The following is a 25,663-nucleotide window of genomic DNA, read 5'->3' as shown; positions in this document are numbered from 1 at the left end:
CTGTTGTGAAGGAAACAAAGTTGTGGGCAGATAATGAAGAGTATATGAAAATCAAGAGGATTATTACCATGCAAGGCAGCCATAATGTGAGGAAAAACCCACTGCTCTTAGGCTGTGATTTAACCCAGCATTTTCTAAAGGGAGCCCTCAGCACACTCCTCAAATAGCACTAGGTCCCACGGCGAATAATAGCAGCAAGAAGGAAAGGCCTACGTATGTGAACTGGGCGGGAAAGGGACACAACAAAAATTAGACAGATTTCTTCACTACAAAATGTTAATATGCTAGTGTGTGCTGTGAATCATCGTAAGATAGATTTAACATATAGCATTTCCCAGACTTAGTTTTCCCTGGGGGTCCCTCCCTTCGGGAAACATCTCCCTGAAATACTCCACAAGAGAACACGTGTGGAAATGCCGAATTAATCTCTCTGTCAGGACAGGTGTTTCAATTGGATGTTTTTTGTTGTTTTGTTTTTTCTTTTGGTATCATTAATATACAACCACATGAGCAACATTGTGGTTACTAGATTCCCCCCATTATCAAGTCAATTGGATGTTTTTACCCAAATGAAGGCTGTACATTTTCCCCTGCTAAAGTTTCTTGGCTAGCCTCTCCCAGCCTGCCATAATGATTTAAATATCAACTCTGTTACACATCGTTTTAGCTACTTAACACAAGCAGTAACCTAATCATAGGACAAAAACAAGCACATCTATTTCTACCCTGAGACCGACCGACTCTCAGCCCATCAGTGCTTATAGAGAAAATATGTGTCAGGCAGAGAATGTCTTCAAGATGATGGTCACAGGAAAGTCAATAATGAGTTTCCTAAGCATGTTTCTACCCATGCCCCTCAATGACAGCCAATGATATCACACCATAAATATTTGATGAAATGGGCCTCCATGAAGGAAAGCAATTCTCAACAGAGGAAGCCCTCTCTCGATACCCAGCTTTACCAGTATAAACAATAAGAGTCCACAGGGTTGATGGATTGAATAGCTTTCAGGTATTCTATGAAAAGTATTGGTTCTCTCCACCTGCCTTTGATGGGGATTAAGAGTTCAAAGTTTTACTTCTAAACAAGTGCCTGGGTGTAGCCAGTACTTAACCACTGGGTGCCAACAGAGCCACGTGCTGCAAAAGGCAGCCGAGCCAGAGTTAAGGCTTCGCATTTGCCTGCTGTAATCATGAAACAACACAGTCGTGCTCTTGAGGTCAAACAACTCATAGAGAAGTATAAAGTGGCATATTTCCAAGTGATTGCCTTCCCTGACCCAAAAGTGAGAGCAAACTCAATGTGGCTTATTTACCAACTTCTTGCACTATTTACATAGGTCTCTGGCTTAAAATGGCAGATGGCACATTCTACCCCAGCTTCTAACTAAAATATTTTTGAAGACACAGAAATGATAAAAAGGAAACCAAAGAAAAAAGATGAAGACAATACTGGCAGTCTTTCTATTATAAATACTGGGGAACTGCCATTGAATGGAAGGTGGATGGACACAGACTGAGAAATATAATCAGTGGCCTACCTATCCTCTTCTGCAAAAGACAGGACAGTCTCATCTTTCTGAAACACCTCCAGCAGATGTTCTAATATCACCCTTGCCTTCCTTGCTTGCCCTTGAGATCGGAGCCCAGGGTCTATGCTAACTTGAATAGTGTGCAGCAACCTCCCTGGATGTGCTTCTGCTCCTGGGCAGACAGATGATTTTCTGCATCTTCCCAAACATGTGACAGCGAAGTTTCCCAATGTTTTGCAGAGCACCAGTCTTAACAAGATGTATCTCAAAGAGCTTTGTCTAGTTCTATCTCAGAGAGCTAGAGAGCCATCAAAGGCTCTCAGAGAGCATTTGGTAAAGAATCTTTTATGGTTTTGTTTCTCAAATACATTTGAATACATGGCATTTTTATTTTTCATTTAACATCTATACACGTTTGGAAGAACTACCATTCCCTGAAACATAGTTTCAGAAAATTCTCTTAAGTCCATTCAGGGAAAGCAATTTCCAGAGAACAGTAAGGCAGGAAATGGAGAAGAAAGGGGACAGGAAAAACACACTGAATCCTGGGAAATGTAGACCCCACCAGCAAAGACACATTTAAAAAGAATCTTAACATTTTACAGGAGGGATTGCAGTAGTTTACCAAGTAATCTATTACAGGTGCCAGACAAAGTGACCATGGACAGAACAATGAACAGGGTAGTAAGCGACATCTACAAAATAATCCAGAGCTTCTTTTTTTAGGAAACTGTTACAAAGAACTAAAAGAAGAAAACAAGCTAAGAAAGAAAGTCACAGGGAGAGACCTCGAAATAATGAGAGAAAAATAAAAGGGGAGTTGATCAGTTAAAGAAGGAAAGGTTGCAAATAAAACCAAACACCTAATCCCCACGTTCAAGTCTACACTGGAATTGAGGAAGAAGAGGCTGCGTGGGTGAGGTGACACCTCTTCTCCCTGGCAAGGTGAGAGGTGGCAACAACAGGGCCAAGTTAAAAGGGAGGGAGAAGATTGAGAATGAGGAGCAACACCAGAATTACAGAAGACTCTTGGGAAATGCAGGCACCCACCTGCACAAACATGCACATAAAACAGTACTAGAGAAAGCACAAATAAAGAAAAACTTTTGAATTTTAAAACAATCAGTAGTAAATCAAAGGGGCTGACCATGCTTGAAACAAATTATTTCAAATAAATCTAGACATTTTCTTGTAAAAAATTATTTTAACTGAACAAAGAATACATACTACAACAAATCTGTACAGAGAAAAAATGGTATTGACTAAAATTAGTTTGATTTCAGACTTTCCATTTTTTTACACTAAAAACAGAGAAAAAGGAGTAAATGTCTCCAGTTTATATAATAGCACAAACAGTGCATTCTCAGTTAAGAAGGGCATTGTAAGATATAAAAGGCTCAGAAATGAATAAAAAGTGATGTACTTGGAAAAAACTGTCTGAATATATAATCCAGTATATTGGATATATAATATCCATAGCATGAATATATAATCTGGCCACCTGAAAGAGATAGCAGAATTCAGAAATCAAAATGGGCAAATCATAGTAGAAAAGCTATGATGCCAAACACTAAATAATTTAAGCACATAGTTTATATGTTTTAACTCAGATTTTTGGATTTCTGATAATTATATGCCATTCTGTCATTCCCCTTTCAAAACTAGGTAGAATGCCAAGAGGCAATACTACCTACCCTCATCTGGAGCAGAGGAACACAAGGTAGGAAGAGAAACGCAGGAACCTATGGGTGAGGGTCTGAGGTATGTTGGAGGAGAAAATCAGTGAGGAAATTCTAGAGAGACATTTTCTAAGACTTAACGAAAGATGAATGATCTTGGATTCAAAGAGCCATAGGATGAGGTACAGGGAGATAAGAAAATGAAAGAATTGATATTATAATGAATTTTAAGAAAATGCAAAACAAAGGAAAACTCTGTTTCTTGAAAGAAAGAGGAAATAACCTTTCAGAACCATTCGATATCAGACTTCTTAACAGCAACACTGAGTTCATGAGACAACGGAGTCATATTTTTTAAGGCATTTGAAGCAAAGGAACATTAAACCTGGAATTTTATATCCAGCCAAATTGGCTTTTAAATGTCATAAAATAATTGTCAGACACACAAGGCTTCATTAGGTTTGTCATGCAGAGGCCCATTTAAAATAGACTGTGAGAAAATGCTCAAGAAAAAGAACAAATCTAGCAGACACTGTAGCAGATTCATGAAGTGGGGATGGAAAAATACCTGTAAATTTTCCTTTTGTCTTTCAAAAGACTAAGAGCCCCTCAAAAGGAAAAGACAAGTAGGCCCATAACATACCAATATGAAAATTCTAGAAAATAGCCAGATAATGTGTGTAATGGGAGAAACTAAGGTACAAAGCAGCTACATTTTTTTTCATCTAGAAAAAGTAAAAGAAAGATTTTAGAAGGCAGAAAAAGTTGGATCAGTTAAAGCAAATCTTCTGACGACTAGGAAAATTTTAATTTCCTAATAATCACAATAAATATTATTTCCTGTTTAAAGAAAATGACTGAGGGAAAAATTTGCTGTGTGCTGCTTACAAATTGTGCTTTAAGAACAAAGAGATGTTAAAAGTAAAAGAATGAGAAAAAATATGCCAAGCAATACTAATGAAAAAATAACTAAAACAATATCAGACATGATAAACATTAAGGCAAACAGTATAAAGAATCCAGAGTTACTACAAAACGTTAAAGAGTTTAATTAATCAAAAAGATATAATGCATCTAAACAAACATGTACCTAATAATTAGTCTCAAAATATGTTAAGCAAATATATACAGAATTGCAAAGAGAAATGTAAAAATCTAGCAACATAGTGATTAATTTCTAAGCAACTTTCTCAATCATTGGTCAAGCAAACCAGATAATCACCAAAGATAAAAAAGATGTAAAAAACACAATTATACGAACATATAATTATCCACTGTATAATCTAAAAATACACATTCTTCTCAGATACATATGGTACATTTCCAAAAGTGGATTATATGCTAAACATGAACAAATTGTTTTTGACCAAAAGTTACAAGTTAATAACACAGATATGAATAAGATATTCCTGTGTATGAAAAAAAAACTTAAATCCTAAATAGCTCAGAGATCACAGAAAAATTCATAGTGGATAGTTCAAAACCAACTAGAACTGGATAATAATAACAATAGTAATAATAATAATAATAATGATATCCACATAGCAAAAGTGGCAACTTGAGGAAAATGTATAGCTCTTAATATTTATGCCAGAAGAGAAGTGAAACCTAAAAATTTAGAGAAAAGATAATTCCAAAAATATATAAGGAAAGAAATAATAAAAATACAAACAAAAATAAGCAAAATATTTATTTACTAAAAAATTTATATATATATATATATATACATAACAATTTGCCAGGCTTAAGCACGTTAAGTGTTTTATAAGCACTAACTCATCTAATCTCCATAATAACATAGGCAGAGGTAGAAAATGAAACAAAGAATTTAATTTACACAAGACTACATGGCTAGTAATTGCTACAGCCAGAATCTGGCTACAAAGTTTGTGCTATTTGCTTTGTTAAAATAGAATCAAACAGAGAAAAGTTTTTTTTGAAAAAGAGTGACAAAATAGACAGGCTTCTGAGATTACTGATTTTTCAAAAAAAGAGAAGGCACAAATAAATAATATTATGAATGAAAATGTGACATAATTTCCAAGATGACAAAGATTTAAAATATGAGAGAATTTTAATTCCTTTATGCTAATAACTTTCAAAAGCTAAAAAATGTATTTGTAAAAACTAATATGCAAATGACTCAAGAAGAAATAAAACAAAAAATCTATAGCTTTTGAAGAAATTTTATTAAGAGTACTTAAAATTTTCCCAAAAATAACTTCTTGACAGCTTAAAAAGCAATTTCTAGTAAGTTCATAAAGAATATGTCCTTTTAGAAATTACAAGGAGCAGGCTCTCATCTCATGATCCACTATCACACTATCATTTTGATCCCTCCCTAAACAAAAACAGTACAAGGACATTTTACTGAACCATTTCATTCATAAATGTAGGTACAAAATATCTCAACAAAAAATATCTAAAAATTCTAAATAAAATACAACAGCATGTAAATTGGATTAAACACATTAATGAAGAAAACCCATGTCATCATCTCACAGAGGCAGAAAAAACCTCCCATAATAATACTTATTCATGATGAAAATCATGATATATCAAGAATAGAGGGAAAGTTCTTTAATCTGATAAAAGGTATCTACAAAGACATTTAATAAACATAATCCTAAATGGAGAAGTAGTAGAGCATTATTTTAAAACCCTATGTAGACTGGTCAAGAAGAGAAAAAATTAAAAGAAGGCATAAATTACCAACATAAGGAATAATGGAAGGGATACCTCTATAGATTACAGATATGAAAATGGTAAAGAACTGTTAAAATAAAAATATCCCAATAAGTTTATTATTGAAACTTATGAAATAGAAATACTTTGAGATTCATATGACTAAAACTAATACAAGAAGAATCTGAAGTTCTGAATAGTCAGAGAACTTTTAAAGAAATTGAATTCACAATTTGAAAGTTTTTCATAAAAATTTGCAGGTCTAGATGGCTTTATTCAAACATCCATTTGAGGAAGGAAAAAAAAACAATTTTTTGTCTTACTATTCATAAAATCAATTAATTTACCACATTAACAAACTAAATCCACAAATTAACATAATAACCTCAAAGGATACAGACAAAAATAAATATATTCAAAGGTTATTCATGATAAAAGTCTCAGCGAAGTAGGAATGCAATAAAGAGCATGTTCAAAAACACCTTTATTTCACACCACACTTAATGGTAGAACTCTGAATACTTTCCTACTAAGATCAGGACAAGGAGAGATTATCAACTCGTACCGTGTCTTTTCAACATTGAATTAGCTGTGTAAAAGGAAAAAGTGAAGAAAGAAAGGAAAAGAGGAAGGAGGGAAAGGAGAAAGTGAGGAAAGGGTGAAGAAGGAAGAAGCCGGCTGTCCTTCTGTAATGTACGTAGAAAATCCAAAGAAATCTAGGAAAAAACTACTGGAACTAATACTTAATTTTAACAAGGCCACAGGATACAACATCAATATATAAAAATCTAGTGCATTTCTACATGGCAGCAATTGATCAATTGGAAAATGAAATTTAAAAATAACTTTTGAAAGTTATTTCAAATACATAAGGATAAGTTTAATAAAATATCATCAAGACCTGTACAATAAAAACTTCACAATATTTCTGAGAGAGATGAAATTAAACCTAAATTAATGGGAAGATAAGCTATGTTCGTGGGTAAAATATGCAATATTGTTAAGATGTCTAATAAATCCCATATTGGTCAAAATATTTAACAATCCTCAGAAATATCCCAGCAGACAGTTTGAGAAATTGACAACCTAATTCTAAAGAAATTATGTGAGTTTAAAAATTAAAAAACAAGGAAGACAAGATTATTTTTGCCAAAGACAATACAGGTGGAGAATTTATATTACCTGTTTCAAGATTTACTATAAAGTTTCAATATTAAAGAAAGTGTGGTATTAGCATAAGGATAGATGCATAGAAAAATGAACAGAATAGAGAGTCCAGAAAAAAGATCCACATATACATGCTCGGTAAATTTTCAACAAAGATCACGAAGTAATTTGTTAAGGCAGCTTATTCAGCAATTAGATATCATATGTAAATAAATAATAACCCTGATGCCTACCTGATAACATGTGCAAAATAATGATTTGAAGGGGATCATACACAGAAAAGTAAAACTTAAAACTACAAATCTTCTAGAAGAAAACATGGGACAACTTTGTAGGCAAATACATATATGTATTTATCATATATATATGAAAAAAAGGCACTGGCCATTAAAAAATTAATAAATTGGACTCCATAAATGTTAAACATTTATACCCTTTAAAAGACACCAGTAAGGAAATAAAAAGGCAAGTCATGGACTGGGAGAAAATGTTAATAATACACATATCCAACAAATGACCAGTATCCACAATATTAAGGAAATTATACAACTCTATAAAAGAAGACAAGCAACGCAATGTTTTAAATGGACAACAGATTTGAATAGACACTTCAGAAATGAACACATTAGGAACTGCAAATAAGCACATAAAATGGTATTCAAAATCATTAGTGATTATAGAAGAGGAATTTGAAACACAAATTGATACCACTATACTCCCATAAGAGCAACAAAAATTCAACAGACATATCAAGTTTTGGCAAGAATGTGGAACAAATAGAACTTTCATACATTGTTGCTGGTATTGCAGAATGGTATAGCTAATTTGGAAAACAGCTGGGCAGTTTCTTTTAAAACTAGACATACCCCTAGAATTTACCCAGGAGAACTGAAAGCATGAAAGCACCAGTCCACACAAAGAATTGTATGTGAATATATCAATGTTCTTGGTATCTATATTCATGATCCAAAATTAGGAATGAACCCAATGTCCCTAAAACTGTGCTTATATAATGGAATGTAATTCATTAATAAAAAGGAACAAACTACTCATATACAAACAATATAGAAACACTCAAAACCATTAGGCTAAGTACAAGAGAGTTGACATAGAAAATGATCACTTACTTATATGTTCCAGAATAGGTAAAACTGATCTATAGTGACAGATAGCAGATTATCATTCATATACAATGGAGGGGGACAATGAATTCAAAGGGCATGAGAGAACTTTTTGGAGTCATGGAAATATTCTTAGGGTGTCATTACCTAGATGAACACATTAATCATTACTCAACCAATTATACAGCTAAAATGGATGCACTGTATTATTCATAAGTTATATCTCAGCAAAGTTTTTTTAAAATAGCTTTTATTAGAATATTAGAAAATATCCTTTTACTTTGGATTTAGAACAAAAAGTACTAATTTTCAAAGTAAAGAGAGATAAAACCTTGTTTTGTTAAAATTAGGAATTTATTATTTTAAGGACATCTTAAAGAGGTGGAGGAAAAAAACATGATACAAATCAGTTAGATAGATAACTGCATGACTTAAAGCCAAGAAGTTACAAGCTTCAGGAACACCTGAAGAACTCCTAATAATCAATGATAAAGAGAGAAAAATGAGCAAAAGAAGTAAACATTAACAGGAAAAAAATATATTAAATTAACATGTGAAGAGATGCTCAATCTTCATGATGGATATGCACATAAAGATCAAAATGTGATATTTTACACTCTCTTGCCAGGAAAAAATAACTCCAAAAAAATAGCAGGGGGTAAAGATGACATTGGATCATTGGGAGATCATATACATTGCCAGAGGTATAAATTAATACAATCACTTTGGACAACAAACTGATATTATAAGTTCATTATTCTCAACCTGGCAATTCCAACTCTGTACATGAGAAACTCTCATACAAGAGCACATGTATAAGTCAGATAATGTTTATAATAGAAAAACAAACTAGAAATAAATGTGTCCATGTCCTAGGAAATAGTTAAGTAATCCAAAAGAAGGCAAGAAAGGGGGCACAGAGTATCAAGATAAAAAGAAAACAAATAAAACAAATAATAAAATTGTAGAAATAAATTCCACTCTCTTCAATAATTAAGATGGTAATGGTCTGAATACTTCAATTTAATAGCAGATATTGACAGAGTGAACAAAAAGTGGTACCCTAGCATAAGCTGCTTACAGAAGTCACAGTTTAAACATAAATGCCAGACAGATGAAAATAAATAGAGAGATAATGGCACAACTTACCAAGTTTTATGGAATGTAGCCAAAGCAGTGTTTACAGGAAAATGTTTAGCATTAAATGCTTATGTTATAGAAAGAGTAAAGACATAAAATAAGTAAACTAAGTTTCCAACTTAAGTACTCAGAGAAAAAAGAGCAAATTAAACCCAAAACAAGAGAATAAAGAGAAAAAAATCATTGAATTTGGAAACAGAAACAACAGAGGAACAGTCACTGAATTTGGAAACAGAAAACAAAAGACAAAATCAATACAACCAAAAGCTGGCTTTTGAAAAAATCAGTAAGATTGATAAAATTTAAGCCAGACTTACCAAGCAATCATGATATATATCACCAGTATCTGGAATGAAAATTGGACACATTGACTTTAAAATAATAAAAATGTGTAGTCAATCAATATCAGTTTACTTCACTACTGAATTCTTCCAAACATTTAAGGATGAAGTTACTCCAACTTCACACAAACTCTTCCAGATTTAGAAATAAAGAAGACACTTTCTATTTCAAGAGCCAGAGCCCTCAATAATCTTGATACTGAAACCTAACAAGGATATTACCACATAGGAAAATTACAAGTTCTTCATGAACATAAAGAAATTATTGCCAAAATATTATCAGATTAAATATACAACCAGGTTAAGAAATTGTGACCAAACAGGGTTTATTTAGCAATAAAAAATGGCTTAACTTTCAAAAATCAATGTGAGAGTTTCGGAACAAGATAGTACATACTCATTTATCTTGCTCCTCCCTGCTAAGTACAAGTATAAACATTGGAAATAACACAAGAGGCAACCAAAGGATAGTGCTGAGAGATAGGGAAAGGAGGACAAACTGGTAAGGGAAGCCAGGACTGGAGGAACAACACAGTGACAGTGTTCTATGGTCTCCCACCAACAGAAGAAAGCAACTCAGGCCTGAAATCAGGAACCTCCAATCTAGCAATAGACATGGCCTGGGTAGGCTCACTCTTCCCCAGCTAGTCCAGCCCAGGCATACCAGCAAGGGAAATCCATCAGGAACCTCTCTGGCAGCAAATGGCCCAGCCTATGATATGCTCTCATTCCACACCAGTGTGAATGTCCCCTGACCCACCAGAGGCACTTGAGCAGCTGGGCAGGGCCAACAAGGGAGATACCACCACAAGTGCCCAGTCCATGAAGCCTCTTTGTCTCCATAGTCTGAGAATTACCTCCTCCACTGAGAACCACCAGGTGGTATCAGCCAGGTGGATCCTGCCACAACCAAGACTCAGCCTGGGAAATGCTCTCCATTCCACACAGGCAGGGTGGTCTGGTCACAAGCACCCAGCCTGGGAAGTATTTACTCCTCACCTTCACCGGACAGGATTCTCTTCCTTCAACCAGAGCAGCCAAGCTCCTGGAGAAACCCCTTTACCCTCAGGGAGCATGAACAGGGAGCAACAGGATCCCTACAGCACCAGATAAATTAAGCAGACCAAAATAGCACCAGACCCAAAAATTAAATAGTCATTGGAAGCACAACAGACAAATGTAGGCCAGGCTTGTGTGCTAAAACTAACCAGGGAATCTCCCTGCTAAAAAAAAAAGATTTAAATAGAATACACAGTCTCCTAAAATAGTTACCACAATGTTCAGGATACAATCAAAAATTCCAAGAACCAAGAAAATCAAAAATTGGATGAGAAAAAGCAATCAACTGATGTCTAAAACCAAAATGATCAGATGTTTGAATTATCTGATGAGGATTTTAAATGCCATCATAAAAATGCTTCGACAAGCAATTATAATTTCTCTTGAAACAAATGAAAAAAATGGAAAATCTCAGCAAAGAAGTATAAAATAGAATTAAATGGAAACCAAGGAACTAAAAAAGAATACCATAACAAACATTAAAAACTCACAGGCTAGGATCAATCATAAAGTTTAAATGGGAGAAGATAGAATCAGTAAACTGGAGAATAGAATAATAAAATTTACTCAACATGAGCAGCAGAGAGAAAAATAGACTGAAAAAGAGATGAATAAGGCCTCAAGGACTGATGAGACCAAAGATCTAACATTTATTCCATTGGAAAACCAGAAGGAAAAGAGAAAGAGAGTTGGGCTAATAGAGTATTGTTGGTAATTTACTGAATTTAGTGAAAAACATAAACCTATAGATTCAAGACTATAGGAACTCCAAACAGGATAAATTCAAAGAAATCCACACCAGGACATATATTAAAACTTTTGAAAACTAAAGATTTCAAAAAAAAAAATCTTAAAAACATTCAGTAACTATCCACAAGAAAACTAATTGAAATAATAGATTTCTAATGTGAAAACATGGAGACCAATAGCAAATGCACAACACTTTTCCAGTGCAGAAAGAGCAGAACTCTAATTTGGTTTGTAGCTAGCAAACCTGGTAAAATAACTGACTTTTATTTTTAAGGTTAATACTGCAACAGGCAGTCTTCCTCATGAGTCTTATAAATCATATTTTATTATTGAAACAAATTATAACACTGATACTCAAAACAATAATAATTTAAAGAAGGTAAATGGACCTAAATGGAAGGAAGATTTACACACACACTCAAAATGGTAAAATGTTGATACCAGTAGATTGTGATATGTATATCATGACACCCAGAAGTAAACACACACACACACACACACACACACACACACACACACACACACAGATACATGAGTACAAATGAAACTAAGGAAATCTGTAACTGATTCAGATTCATGGGTTGTATCAATGTCAATATCCTGGTTGTGTTATTGTACTATAGTTTACAAGATGTTGCCACTAGGAGAAACTTGATAAAGGGTATATTGGATTTCTGAATCTCTCTGTATTATTTACTCCAGCTGAATACGAATCTACATTAACCTCAAAATAGAAATTTAATTAAAAAAAAATATTATGAAAAGGAAGAGGAATTAGAAGGTATCAACTTCTCCAAATATTGGAACATATTATAAAATAATAATAAGCAAAACAGCAAGGTTTTGAGGAATAATGAACAACATCAAAAAGGAAAAAAATCAATTTGACTTACCACATAAACAGTAAAAAGTGAAAATATAAATTACATAATTATCGTGATAGATGTAAAAGAGCCTTTGACTAAAAATAATCATTTTTCTTGACAAAACTTAGCAAACTGGGAATTCAAGAGAATTTTCTAGATGTGAAAAAGAAATAACTATCAAAAATATGTAGTAAAAATAATATAAAATTGTGCATTATAAAATGCTGTCCTCTGGGATCAAGAATAAGATAAGAATACCCATTATCACTATATCTATTCAAATTGAATTAAAGACCCTAGGTTGAACAATAAGAAAAAGGAATAAAAGACATACAAATTGGAAAGAAAAAATAAAATTCTCATTTTTCAAAGATGATGTGATTATGAATACAGAAAATCTTAAAGAGTCTACAGGTAAACTAACAGTATAAATCAGTGAGTACGTTAGCTACTCGAAGCACACTGAATAAACAAAAACAATTATATTTCTATATACACACAACAAAAATAAAAATAAACTTGAATATACATAATATACTCATAAATGTCAATATCTGGGAAAAAAATCAAACAAGTTATTTAAGATCTCACAGTGAAAGCTACAAAACTTGCCTAAGAGAAATTAAAGAATACTTAAATAAACTGAGGGGTATATTATGTTAATGAATTGGATAACTTAATATTGGTAAGATGTTAATTCTCCCTAAATTGATTTAGAGTTCATACAATCTCAATCAAAGTCCCAGATTTTTTGTGTGGAAAATGAAAATCTAATTTTAAAATTTGTGAGGAGATGCAAAGAGACAAGAGAAGCCAAGTCCATCTTGCAAAAAAAGGAAAGTGTTTAAGGACTTAGACTACCAAAACTCAAGAGTTATATAACACAGGATCATTAAGACAGTGTGATATTGGTGTACACATAGACAAATAGCCAAATGAAGGAAAAGAATGTCCAAAACAGACTCACAATATACAGCCACCTGATTTATGAGATATGTATTGTGGCAAAGCAGTAGGAAAAAGAGTTTATTTTTTTTAATAAATGGTATTTGGTCAATTGGATATCTTTTCTTTTCAATGTACCTTGCCTCTAAACTCATAACATACACAGAGCTCAGTTCCAGATGTAATGCAGATACAAATATGAAGTGTAAAACAAGAAAACATTTAGAAGAAGATATAAGACAAAAACATCATGCTCTTGGATACATAAACATTTTTAAAAAGCACACCAGATACAGTAAACAAATAGGGAAAAAATGTTAAATTGGATAAATTGAATTACATTAAAATTAAGAATTTCTGTTCATCAAAAATCACCCTTAAGAGCATTAAAAAGGCAGGTCACAAAGTGGGACAGAACAATTCTAATACATATATTTATATAGAACACCTGTCTAGTTATGCAAAACACTAAGAAAAACACTGAAAGCCCAATAGAAAAATGCATGGAAGACCTGAGAAGGCACCCAAATGACCAACAAACATATGAAGAGGAGCTCAGCATCATGAATTATCAGAGAAAGGAAATAACCACAGTGAGAAACCATTACCCACCCACCAGAATGGCTAACATACAAGACTAACAATCCATGTAGTTCACTAAGGGGTAGTGAAGCAGTAGAACTCTTAGGAACTACTGGTAGGAGATAAAACTGGTACAAGCACATTAGAAAAGTGTTTGGCAGCATCTATTGATTACACATATATCTTTTGACCTAGTAATCCTACTCTCAGGTATACACCCAGCAGAAAGCTACACATGTTTCCCAAAAAGATGTACCTCAGAAATGTTTATAAGCAGTATTATTGATAATAGACCAAATCTGAAAACAATCCAGTGTCCTCAACAATAGAATAAATGAAATGTGAAGTATTCATAAAAGGAATATGATAGGTCAACATGTATTTAAAAAATCATATATTTTTATTTTCCGTATTTCTGATGCTTTGCTATCCAGGGCTTGCTAATTTGTGGTGAGCCTGCCCTTGCCAGGGCTAGCCAATTTCTAGAGATAGTAAATGACTCCCCTGCATGTGTGCCCTGCATGTATGTGCACCAACCAATTCAGAGCCCACTCCCAACCAACCACCCTTTGATGGAGCTCTTACACTCTGGGCTACAATTCTTCCGCCCTAATCATCCCAGGGTGTGATACCAGACAACTAGAGGCAGCCCTTACACTTTGGAGCCTGCTGAAATTATTCAAATCTGCCAATCCTCAGCCTGCTTATCTGCCTCATGCCTTCCTTCCTTCCTGCAAAAACCACAATAAGGACTCGTGTCCACATTTTCCCCTGTTCCTCTGCCTCCTGACTGACCCTAGTTACTCCCCTTCGGGCTCTGTGTCATGTGGTATGCGCCCTCTTCTTGGAAATATTAAGTAACAAACAAAATCTTTTCTATGGTAGACATTTCCTGATCTGTTGGCCTCACCATCCCTGAATAATAATAAAACCCACATTTTAAAATACAATAAGAATAAACTAAAATTATATACAATTATAATAATGAATCTCACAAACATGATGTTGAGAAAAAGAATGCAGTTAGTTACAAGAGTACAGAGTGTGTGCATTAGATGCAGTAATGTTTCCAGTGGTGGGTGTAGTGACCAGAACAGGGCACAGGGGAGACCTCCAAAAGCACTGATGATGTTCTGTTTCTGGACTGCATGTTGACTGCATGAGTATGTTCACTTTTTGACAATTCGCTGTGATTTACACATGATTCAGGCACCTTTATGTATGAGTATTACCTTCACTTTACATTAGAGAAACCAGAAGGACTCAGCTATACTATTCAGAATAAAATAGCATCCCCAAACTGGAAAGAATAACTTATCTAACACCTCAGATAATAAGCTCAAAAATTGATAATTAAATGAACACAAGGTGGCAGGGAGACAGGAAGAAAAACAAATCAATTAGAGCAACATCAAATACAACAAAATTGATTAAACAAATGAGATCTAATTCTTTGAAAAAAAAACACTAAAAAACTTCTGTCAAGTCTAAACAAGGAAAGATGAGAGAATACAGATAGACAAGAGTAGCTAGCAATGAAAGAGATTTTAAGGGACAGATATTTTTAATTATTTGCAAATATTAGATAGAGCTTTAAGAATGAATTTTTAAATGCCAATGTTATGTAAAATTTTCTGTACAGTAGATTACAAAAAATGATTCAAGGAAACAGAAAAGTCAGGAAATAAAGTTCTCAAAATATCAGAGTAATAGCTCTAAGACCAACAACCAACCCAGATAACTTTACAAGTTAAATTCTTTCCAATTTTCAAGATCTCTGTCCCTACAAGTACAAAAGAATAAGAGTTGAACACGGGCATCTGAGAGAGATACTATAGGTCAATGACACATCTGCATCTAGGTAGAAAACCTCAACTGAAGTAACAGAAAAGCAAACCGGTCACTACATAAAAACAGGAAGCCAGGGTCAGCTATTGGGAAAGGTCTCCTCATTTATACAAAGCAGACACACAGAAGGAACGATGCTCTTCTTGCCTCTGTTGCTGTCTTTCTGGGCATAACAGAACTGCATGGCCATCCTGAAACTATGAAGAGCGCTCAGACCACCCATGCGAAAACCCAAGTAGAAAGACGAGAAAGACCTAAGACTTTGTTCTGGGTACTGAATGTCTGAACAGGCCAATACCAGAGCTGGACAAGTACCATCCTAGCTCCGGGTCTCTTTATATGTGAAATAGTTAAGTCTTTGTTATTGTTTAATCCACTCAAGATAAGCACTCGTTACTTGCAAACAAGTACATTCTCTTAATGTACAAAGACGAATTAAATTTCAGCTGAGGGAATAAAGAATATAAAAGAGTCTAAGAAACCACTGAGGAGATATGATAAATTTTGTAGACCATGTGAAAAATGTGACATACAAGTTCATGGGAAAAGGAAGGATTCCTGGGTAAGTGGTAGTAGGAACCATTACTGAAGAACATAAAAGCTAGGTCATCACAAGGCAATTTATTTATCCCAAGCCAATCCCAAACGGATGGCAGATTTCACTGAAATAATACTAGAAGAAAGTATGGATGAATAGTATTTACTTTGCTAATTAGATAGGACTTTGTAAAAAATACAAATGCATCAATTTTTAAATGTCTCTGTGCAAAAATGTGTTCTTAACACTAAGGCAAACAATTGATGGGAACAAAATATTTGGCACAAACAACTATCAATTCCCTTCTGAAAGGGAGATTATATGAGTTCACAAGGAAAATGTCATCCCCAATATAAAAGAGCAAAGGACCTGGGTTATATATAATATATAAAATGTGAACTACAAGTGACCAGTGATTATATCTTTAAATGTACAATTCCACAAGAAATGAAAATTTAGCATTATTTTTCCATATGCTACCAAATTAGCAAAAATATTTACTATATCACTCAATATTTTGAGCATAGGATATAACAGAGACTTTCATGTACTACTGGTTGGATGTGAAAAGTATTAAATCTTTCTATAATCAACTTGAAAAGATGTATCAAAGAACCTAAAAAAAATACTATCCTTGGCTTAGTAATCCCACTTCTTAAAAAACTCAAGAAAATAAAGATAGATGTGATAAGCTCATTACAACACTATCCTATAATAATATTATGAAAATGCCTAAACAGTCAGCATATAGGAAGATAAAATAAATGATGTCTCCCTGTAAGTTGAGTAATGTGTTCCTATTAAAATTACAGTCGCAAAGAAAAGTTAAAGAAAGGAGAAAATACTCCCAATACAACAGTCAGTGGGAAAGTTAGGATAAAAAATGTATGTACAATAAATAGCAATTTGATAAATATACATATAACCATCTCTATCTCTATGTAAAGTGAGGAAAAAAAGAGAAGAAAGAAAGAAAATGCACCAGAAATGCTAACAGTATTTACTTCTCACTTCTGAGATTATAGGCTTTTATATTCTTCTTTTCATTTATCTGTATTTTCTAAACAGTCTACACCAAATGAACATGTACTGTATAAACGAGATGCTATCTTCAAAGTGAAGCGATAAATGTTACTTAAAATGAAATACTTAATTGTATCTTCTCCTTCTCCCTTTCCTCCACTGAAGCAGCAGTGTTTGGGTTCTCAGCTCTGCCAAAAGCAGTTCTGCACAAAGGTTGGGAACGGTTGACATTTTACTTGGGGAATATGCTGCAAGAATGCTAATCCATGAAGCGACTGAAGTTTATTTCTCTTCTGTGACTCACTGTGCACAGCCGGGAGTCTCCATCAGGGCAGCTTAATAGAGACACTGCACAATTTCTCAGGCTGGATCCTCCTCATCCCACCACCGCCCGCCTCCCGCTCCCCACTGCTAACCCCACTGCGCAGCCCCCAGCACTGGCTGCAGGAGCCACTGGGTAAAGGGGTCCCCTGTGCTCTGAGAGGCGGCTCCTGCTTCATTACCAGGGCCATCCTGTCTACCGGCTGGGGCCTTGTCCACCCGGCCTCACTGCTTAGAACTTCTGGGCCTGAGAGTGTGGGACAATTTGTAACAGTGTGGCAGACATGGGCAAGAATGCTAAGGATGAGACCAACCAAACCTGGGGAGGGCTGAGGTTGTATTACAGGGCAATCACTGCATGCTGAGTGATTGTCACTCTGAATTATCAGCAGGCTCAAGGCCCTCCCAGGATGTGACATCAAAGAGGGCATTTGATTCCTTTTCAAAGCCGACTCTTATGAAGAATCAAAATTGACAGGGAAGACAGAGGAAGCACCTGAAGCTAGTAAAGGGGAATGAAGCCCTCCCATTTCCCTTGGTAACTGCTGGAACAGGGAGGCTGAGCCAAGGGCATTGGTGAAAGTTCAAGTCAGCAGGCTCCAGACCAACCGGAAGGGACTGTGAGGCTCTGATGCTGGCCTGAGGGTTGGGGGACAGGAGGATGGAATGGAAGGTGGGCATGAGGGGAGGAAGGGAGTCACAGAACTGCATCATCGTCCCAAGTTCAGAAAGGATGTTCTGGGTCTGTCCCACACATTACCCCCAGGAATCCGCCTTCCACCCCAGCACAGCCACATGCTCATTGGTGCTGAGTAATCAAGCCTGTCCCCTCTGGGCCTCGGTTTCCCAAGTGTAATTTCTCAAGAAATTACAGAGATGCTGGAGACGGGAGCGACTATGCAGGGGAGCCTCAGGACCCCCACTCCAACTCCCCACCTATTACACAACCAACACGTCTGCTTCTACAACTGTTTAATATGTTTGAGTTCCAATAAGATTCTGCTGAAACTCATCTTTTAGAGAAAAGCTTGAAAATCACTGGTCTAAATTCTCTCTCAGTCTCTTGGTCCCAATTTTTATTCTACTCTCTCGAAAGGAACATAAAACAGCCCTATTCTGTCTCATCATACCAAGGTGTCCTTTGCCCCAGATTGCCAACTCATAGAGCAAAGCAACAGCCTTTCCCTATGCTTCCCACCCATTTGCCCACCCTCCTGACCAAGAAAACAGGCCCACCTCCTCCAAGCCAGTGAATCAGGTCAATGTGCCCATGGGAAATGAAGTTCCAAGTGTCCTTAGACAGTTGGCAATTTCCCCAGGGTGGCACTGCCCAAGGGCCCCGTGTTAGTGGAAGGGAACGAGTCTCCACTGTCATTAGGATGGAGAAGGGAAGGGTGGACATGCTCAGTAATCATGTCATGGAAAAATGTTTCTGCAGGCCTGTAGCTGATGTTACATTCTGGGCAAGTCATGTGTGTGAGAATAAAGAGAACCATGTTGTCCTTCCTTTAATCACATTAAAACAGTCCTAAAAATAAAATGTCATCATAGGCGACGCTCCCAGTCCCCTCTCAGCCCTCAGTTCTGCTTAAGGAATGGATAGCTGCTCCCAGGCATGGAAGGGAGGCTGGGCACTCCTGTCTCTGGCCTAAGGGCTTTGGTACATGGTGTGGTGAGGAGCTGCAGTCCAGGGCACTAGGGAGCAGAAGCCATATTCTAAGCCAGCCTGCAACTCTCTGTTCTTGGGAAGCCTGTAGAATGCTCAGAGAAGGCGTACAGCCCCATCTGCCGGAAGCTGATGGCCCACATCACACAGGAGGGTTGTCACCACCAAGCGCTGCATCAAGGTCATTACATGGACTGACTGCTCAGTTCAACTAGGAAGCTCCTATTATTCAATCTCCCAGCTGAGAAAATGAAGGCTCAGAGAAGGGAAGTGCTGCATAAGCTCAGGAGAGGCAGAGCCAGGACTGATGCAAAGACCCCCCAGTCAGTGAGACAACACATGTATAATGCACCTTTGTCCACAGTGGGTGCTCAGTTGTCCCTGCTCTGCTCCCTCTTTTCCTGTGCTAAACAGCTTTCCATACCCCTACCTTTGGCAACTTTCCTACAAGTGGCTTCCAACAATCTCATCCCAGGTCAGGTCATGAGTTAAGGGCATTTGAACGCACAAGCCCCGAGGACCCTCCTTTGGAGACTTCTAACTGAGCCAAGAGAAAGCCAAGCAGAAATTTGTGGAGTTCTAACAGGAACTGGCATGTACGCCCCCGGAACAAATGTCAGGCCAAGTCCTGTGGGAGCTGGATGTGACTTTCCAGCAGAGTCCGCCTCTGGAGGGGGTGCTTGGTGATCACCCATGCCAGACAGTACCAAGTGGAACACAGAGATGATTAATATTTTGCCTGGAGTTACACAGCAAGCTAGTGGCAGACCTCTGATTTTGCCATGCGGCACTCCCTCAACAAGAACGCACTTCCTGGGTGAGATAATTTAATTAGTATTTGTCCAGCGCCCTGCAGTGAAAGGCAATCACCGCTTCTTCTATCTTCCGGAGGGGCTGAGTAATCCAGTCTCTTGATGCCACTTAATCTAAAATGTCTAGGTGACTCACCCTCCCCAAGGCTTCCCTCCAGAGTATTTACTTTAAGAAAACATCCATTTGCTCCATAATTCAAACAACTCCTCTTGGTTTAAATCCTAAAGAAACTACTTGGTATTGTCTTTGTGTTTGCGTTTGCTATAGTTGTTGTTTTAAATATATGTGTGTTTGTGTGTATATATATATGTATATATGGACATACACATACATTATAACTATATATATTACATATATTTATACATATAATTCTATGTATATATGTACATATACATATAATTCTATATATTTACATGTATACATATTATACATAGCCATGTAATTATATATATGGATATGCATATTTTAATATATATATCATCATTGCAGGGAACCACTGACCCTGCTCCAACATGACAACATCTAGCAACAGTCCAGTCAGCTCCTGTAACTACTCCAAATGGAGCGTGACCACAGAGAAATATGGTTGAGGGGGGCTCCTCAGAGGAGCCCCTGCCTCCTTGGGATGACTGATCTTTGCACGCCTTTGTATGCCTCAGGACCCTAAGCGTACCCTCAAATCTGCTGCCCATCTCCAAGTTTATTTTTAGGTCACCCCAATTTCCCAGCGCCGCCTCTCCAGCCCCATCTTCCACCTGGAACCACAGCTCAGAACCAGCCTTCAAATGCTGCTCTAGACCCAAGACACTGTCCCATCCCCTCGCCCTGCCCTGCTTCAACCTAAAACCTCCCACCCTTGCTTTAAGGCACCCGGGCCTGAAGAACAAACATTTGCTATGATAAATCCCATTCTCTGCTTTCCAGATAACTTCTCCTTAACAGAGATAAGCTGCCAGGCAGACAGATAACAACTGGGATATGCAGTTATTAAGGGCAGATTTTAAAATGACAAAAGGATACATTTTAAAATAAAGCCCACTTGAAAATCAGCTTCCCTTCCAACTCAATTACATTCAGGCCTCCTGCTTGGAAGCTCCTTACACTAAGAGATCCCAGCTCCCACTGGCTTCCGGGTAATGGAGGAGTGTTGCTGTGGTGACACGGAAGGCCCAACACCGGAGGCAGGAAGTGGAAGACAAAGGGTCTCCGCTCTGTCAGGCACCTGGAGTGGCCAGCATGGCCCCAGACAGCTGCCTAAGAGGAGGCAGAGACCCCCTGCCACCAAAATTCCCACCCACCACAGGGACCGTGGTGGGAGAGGTGAGCTGAAGGAAGAGGGTGGCAGCAGCTTGCAGGCAGGGCCCGATTGCCTGACCTCAGAGGGAACACCGGGGGATGAAGCAAGTGCCAGCAGACATGAGCAGCCCTTCTGACAGGCAGCTGCTCTCTGCAAGGTCCTTTCAACATCAGAGTGACTGAAGGGCTTCCCTGACCCTGGTTTCCCCTTACCAGGTGGGACCAATAACTGATTTGACTGTGGTCACAGATGACCCAGACCAATGCTGACCACCCATCCCTGGTTCCCCAACAACCTCCCAGCTTGGACATCCCAAACAGACTTCACAGGTCATATCTGATACCCTTGACATTGCAGATCGTATCCAACCCCCTTCACATTATCACAGCATAGTGGTCAAGCCCCTTTATGATGCTACAGACAAACCCCTGAACTCCAAAATGTCCTCATACTGTGTGTGTCACCATCGTATCATGAACATTTATTAAACTTCCTATTATTTCTATGACCATCTCATGGCTCTACCTTTTGACACAGGATGGGCTGAAAGTCCCCACTCCATCACACATGAACCCCCATCCTAGCCTCTTCCTAGGGAGCCAGTCATCCTCCTATTTGCAACCAGCTGTCACACCCTCCACATCTCCACCCAGCATCCTTCCACCTGATCCTCAAGGAGCACGCCAGAATTCCTTCACCCAGATTCTCAATACACAACACATAAGTAACCCTTTCCTGGTGCCACTGCCCTCAGCCAATGCTGGAGGTCAGACTAGAGGGTCCTTGCCAAGAGTTTATCCTGTCTGAGATCTCATTATGCCCTTCATCTCCTGGGCACTGTCATTAGTAGAGATGCCTTCCTCAAAAGTATATTGAAATGTGTGTGTATGAGTGTTTGTGTGTGTGTGTGCATGTAATTACATGAGTCTGTGCCAAGGTGTATGACAACCAGTTAACACTTTAATGCTTTCCTGATTAGACTGAGCTCTCTGCCCCCTTCACCCTATGAACGCTCCCATCCCTGACCCCGACAAGCACATGGGCCTCCTGTATGGGCCATTTCTGGGAATATATCCAAGCCAGTTAGGCTGGCCTGGCCCTGGGGAAGCCAACCCCTGCCCTTACCCACACCCCACCACTGGCTCCACACTGGCTCATCATGACCCTATCTCAGGTCCCTTGTTGGATAATTGTTCCAGTACCTTGCTTGCCACACTGACCTCTTATTCCTGAAACCTATTAGACTCTTGACTTCATAGGACCCTCTTAACTTTGAGGGTTAAAACTGTGGATAAAAGCTGCCTCCCCATAATCACCCAGTCTTTAATTCGGAAAACTCCCCCATAAAGGAGAGAGAGGAGGCAAGTTCACCAAAAAGAGCCCCAGGCCTGCCACTTGCATTAGCACCAGATAAAGCAGTCCCACCCTGCATTCTGCAGTTCCTCTGCCTGTTGCTTCTCTCTCCAGTGGGTTCCAGCATGCCCCACTCCTCACTCTGTGGCTCATTTTTCTGTCCATGGCCTTGTCTCACTATTGCATCTGGCAGATAGTCAATGGCTGTAACCTCTGACTCCTGCTTCAGCCACAGTCACACCTGTGCCTAGTACTGGACTGATTTTGGCCACTCTGGGAAAATACATTGCCCTTCAGGGCACACCCCAGGACCACATGGTTGGCCTTCTAGGCCCAAGCAGCAAAACCATTTGGTGCCAGGGGCCCTGTTGCACTCAGAGACCGGATTAGCTGCACTTCTTGCCTGGAAACCTCTCTGGGTGTCCTGCCCACCGTGCCCCCATAAACGCTAGCATCAATGGCGGCATCAGCAGGGAGAGGCTGGGAGGAGGGCTTCTGTGCCATGTTAACATGCCTGCTCAGAACACAGGCTCACAGCATCGCAGCAGGAAGAGGGGGAGCTGGGGACCATGAGGCTTACCTTGCGCATGTCTTTGCCAAAGGTCTCGCTGTAGGTCGTGCCGAGGATCTCAAACTGCACATAGGGATTTGAGCTGTCCTCCCGAAACTCCATCACCCCTGTGAGGCCAGTGATATGACCCTGTAGAAAAGAAGGAAAAACCACTAGAGGGAGGGGAAAAGATGGATGGAGTAGGGGACAGAATCTCCAAGGAATAAAAGGGGGACCAAGAAAGAAACAATCAAGGTCTTGAGAAGGAATGGACAGACTTGTAATGAGGAAGAGCCACTGGCAATCCCAGGGCCTCAGAGCAGGATCGCCACTTCCCAGGCCTTGCCCACTGGGGAAATTCCTAAGGCTTGCACCTGTCATCCAGGCAGTCAGTATGCTCAGGGCACCTGCTCTGTGCCACGTACAGCACTTACCATGAAGTTAAAGAGTGACAACTTTTGTCCCCATACTCCAGGGAGTTATAGTCTTCCCTTGCAACCTGCTCCAGGCACTCTTCTTAGCTTGAGCCAAGAGCAGAGTCAAAGGTTAACACAGCCATATCAGGCACATGGCAGTAAGTTACAGGGCATCGAGCATGAGCACTGGGGGCCAACACTAGCATAAGTCCTGGCTTTGCCACCTGTACCACCTTGCAAAAACCATCTGCCATCTCCTAGCTTAATCAGATCCATATCACAGAGCCTGCAAGGACTGAATGATAAAATGTATACACAGCACAGACTGGACCTGGTGGGTGTGCAAGCTCTGCACATCTCTCTGCCACTCAGTGGGCTCTGTAGAGCAGGTGGCAAGAGGCTGGGTGAGCCTGTGGTAAGCCCCCAGCTTTCTTCAAGCCTGGGGTGGGGTCTTATCCAGCTTTGACCTACCACACTTTGTTAGCTGGGAGCATTCCAGGGACTGAGCTGGCCCAAAGGGGCCCTCAGCTCTGGCTTGGGCTGCATTAAATTCAATCTGAAACCAGAATATGTGCACTGCTGTTGAAACCATGCACAATTTATTGTGACTAAAATTCCCACCACTATAGATTTCCCTAAATGCTCTTTGGAAGCCTCTAAGCACCAATTCACTCTAACAAGTCTTCTGTGGATTACCCAATTCACTTCCAGTCCAGCCAAAACATGGTGTCACACCTCAGCATGTGGGACACATCACAAGAGCCGAGTGCATGTGCACACACACATCAATGCACACCTACACATACATACATGAACACACAGAGACACACACACACAAGTGAGGTCTTGACTGGGCACCACGTGCATTGCCAAGTGAAACAACGTCCCTTCTGCACAGTGGCAACCTACATGGTGGGGCATCTAGCAGACATGAGCTAGGCAGTGGCCTCCACATTTTACTTACTAGTGACCTTGGACAAGTTACCTAACCTCTCTGAAGTCCATTCTCCTTATATAAAAACGATGACAATAATAATAATAATAATAATGCATATCAATGAACCCCAGCTCACCCAACCCTCAAATGCTGAGACAGGAAGTGTGGCAAGGGCAAAGGCCTGGGAGGGGCCTGCCAGGACAAGCACACAAAGAGCGCGGCTTCAGGCCACCTGCTGGAGGGGGCAGCATGAGGCAGAAGGTGCAAGGTTGGGCTTCAGCCTTGGCCTGGAAGGGTTACTCCCTCCACACACCTTTTTGATTGTGTCCAGCATGGACCTCCCTCCATTCCATGGCTTGGTGGACTTGCGTATACAGTTGAGGCTTGCCATGCTGTGCCACTTCCGGTCCTCCAGCTTCCTGTGGAAGGCATTGGCCAGCATCAGAACACTGTCGTACAAGTAGAGGTTGGAGATCTGCAAAGACAAAAGTGGAGAAACCCTTTCCACCGGTGCACTTCCAGAGAAGAGGAGAAATTGGTATAGAGCTGGCATGATCCAATAGACCAACACGAAAAAGCAGCACCCAGTTTCTATGCCACCATCCTCTGGCTTTCAGCAGTTCAATCAAAAAACCCAGCCAGGTCCTCGAGTCCTGGGTAGAATAAGATCCAGCCCTGCTCCAGGAACTAGAGTGGGAGGCTATCCATATAGCAACAGGAGAACCAGCTCGATCAGTGCCATGATGGAGACCTGTGCACAGTCTCTGTGCAATACTGGAGTGAGGCACCCTGTTCGGGTAACAAAGGATGGAGGGAAGGATGGGCAGATGGCTTGTATAGAAGGATTAGTATAAGATAAAGGGAGGGCAGCATCACAGAGAGAGCACAGCATTATGCAAAGGCATGAAGGCGCAATGGAGTAGGGTCAGGGAGGGCAGAGCCCACCAGCATTTCCTATAAAGGATCTGAGAGTAAAAGTTTAGACTCTGTGGGTCTTACTGCCTCTTTTGCAACTGCTCAGCCCTGCTGTTAGA

The 25,663-nt window shown here is 38.9% G+C and overlaps 1 protein-coding gene across 1 annotated transcript in view; it reads right to left on the bottom strand.

Annotated features, from left to right (window-relative positions):
* The window catches only part of GRID1 (glutamate ionotropic receptor delta type subunit 1), a 692,973-nt gene that overhangs the window by 169,071 nt on the left and 498,239 nt on the right, over positions 1-25,663 (bottom strand). The window contains exons 7-8 of the mRNA XM_036926584.2: positions 24,943-25,104; positions 23,307-23,426 (exon numbers count right to left, since the gene is read on the bottom strand). Of these exons, the coding sequence (XP_036782479.1) occupies positions 23,307-23,426; positions 24,943-25,104 (282 nt within the window). The remainder of the gene's footprint in view (positions 1-23,306; positions 23,427-24,942; positions 25,105-25,663) is intronic.

This window comes from Manis pentadactyla, chromosome 8 (genome assembly GCF_030020395.1).
Source record: "Manis pentadactyla isolate mManPen7 chromosome 8, mManPen7.hap1, whole genome shotgun sequence".
NCBI classification, from domain to species: Eukaryota; Metazoa; Chordata; class Mammalia; order Pholidota; family Manidae; genus Manis; species Manis pentadactyla.
This window is presented reverse-complemented; position numbering and strand designations above follow the sequence as displayed.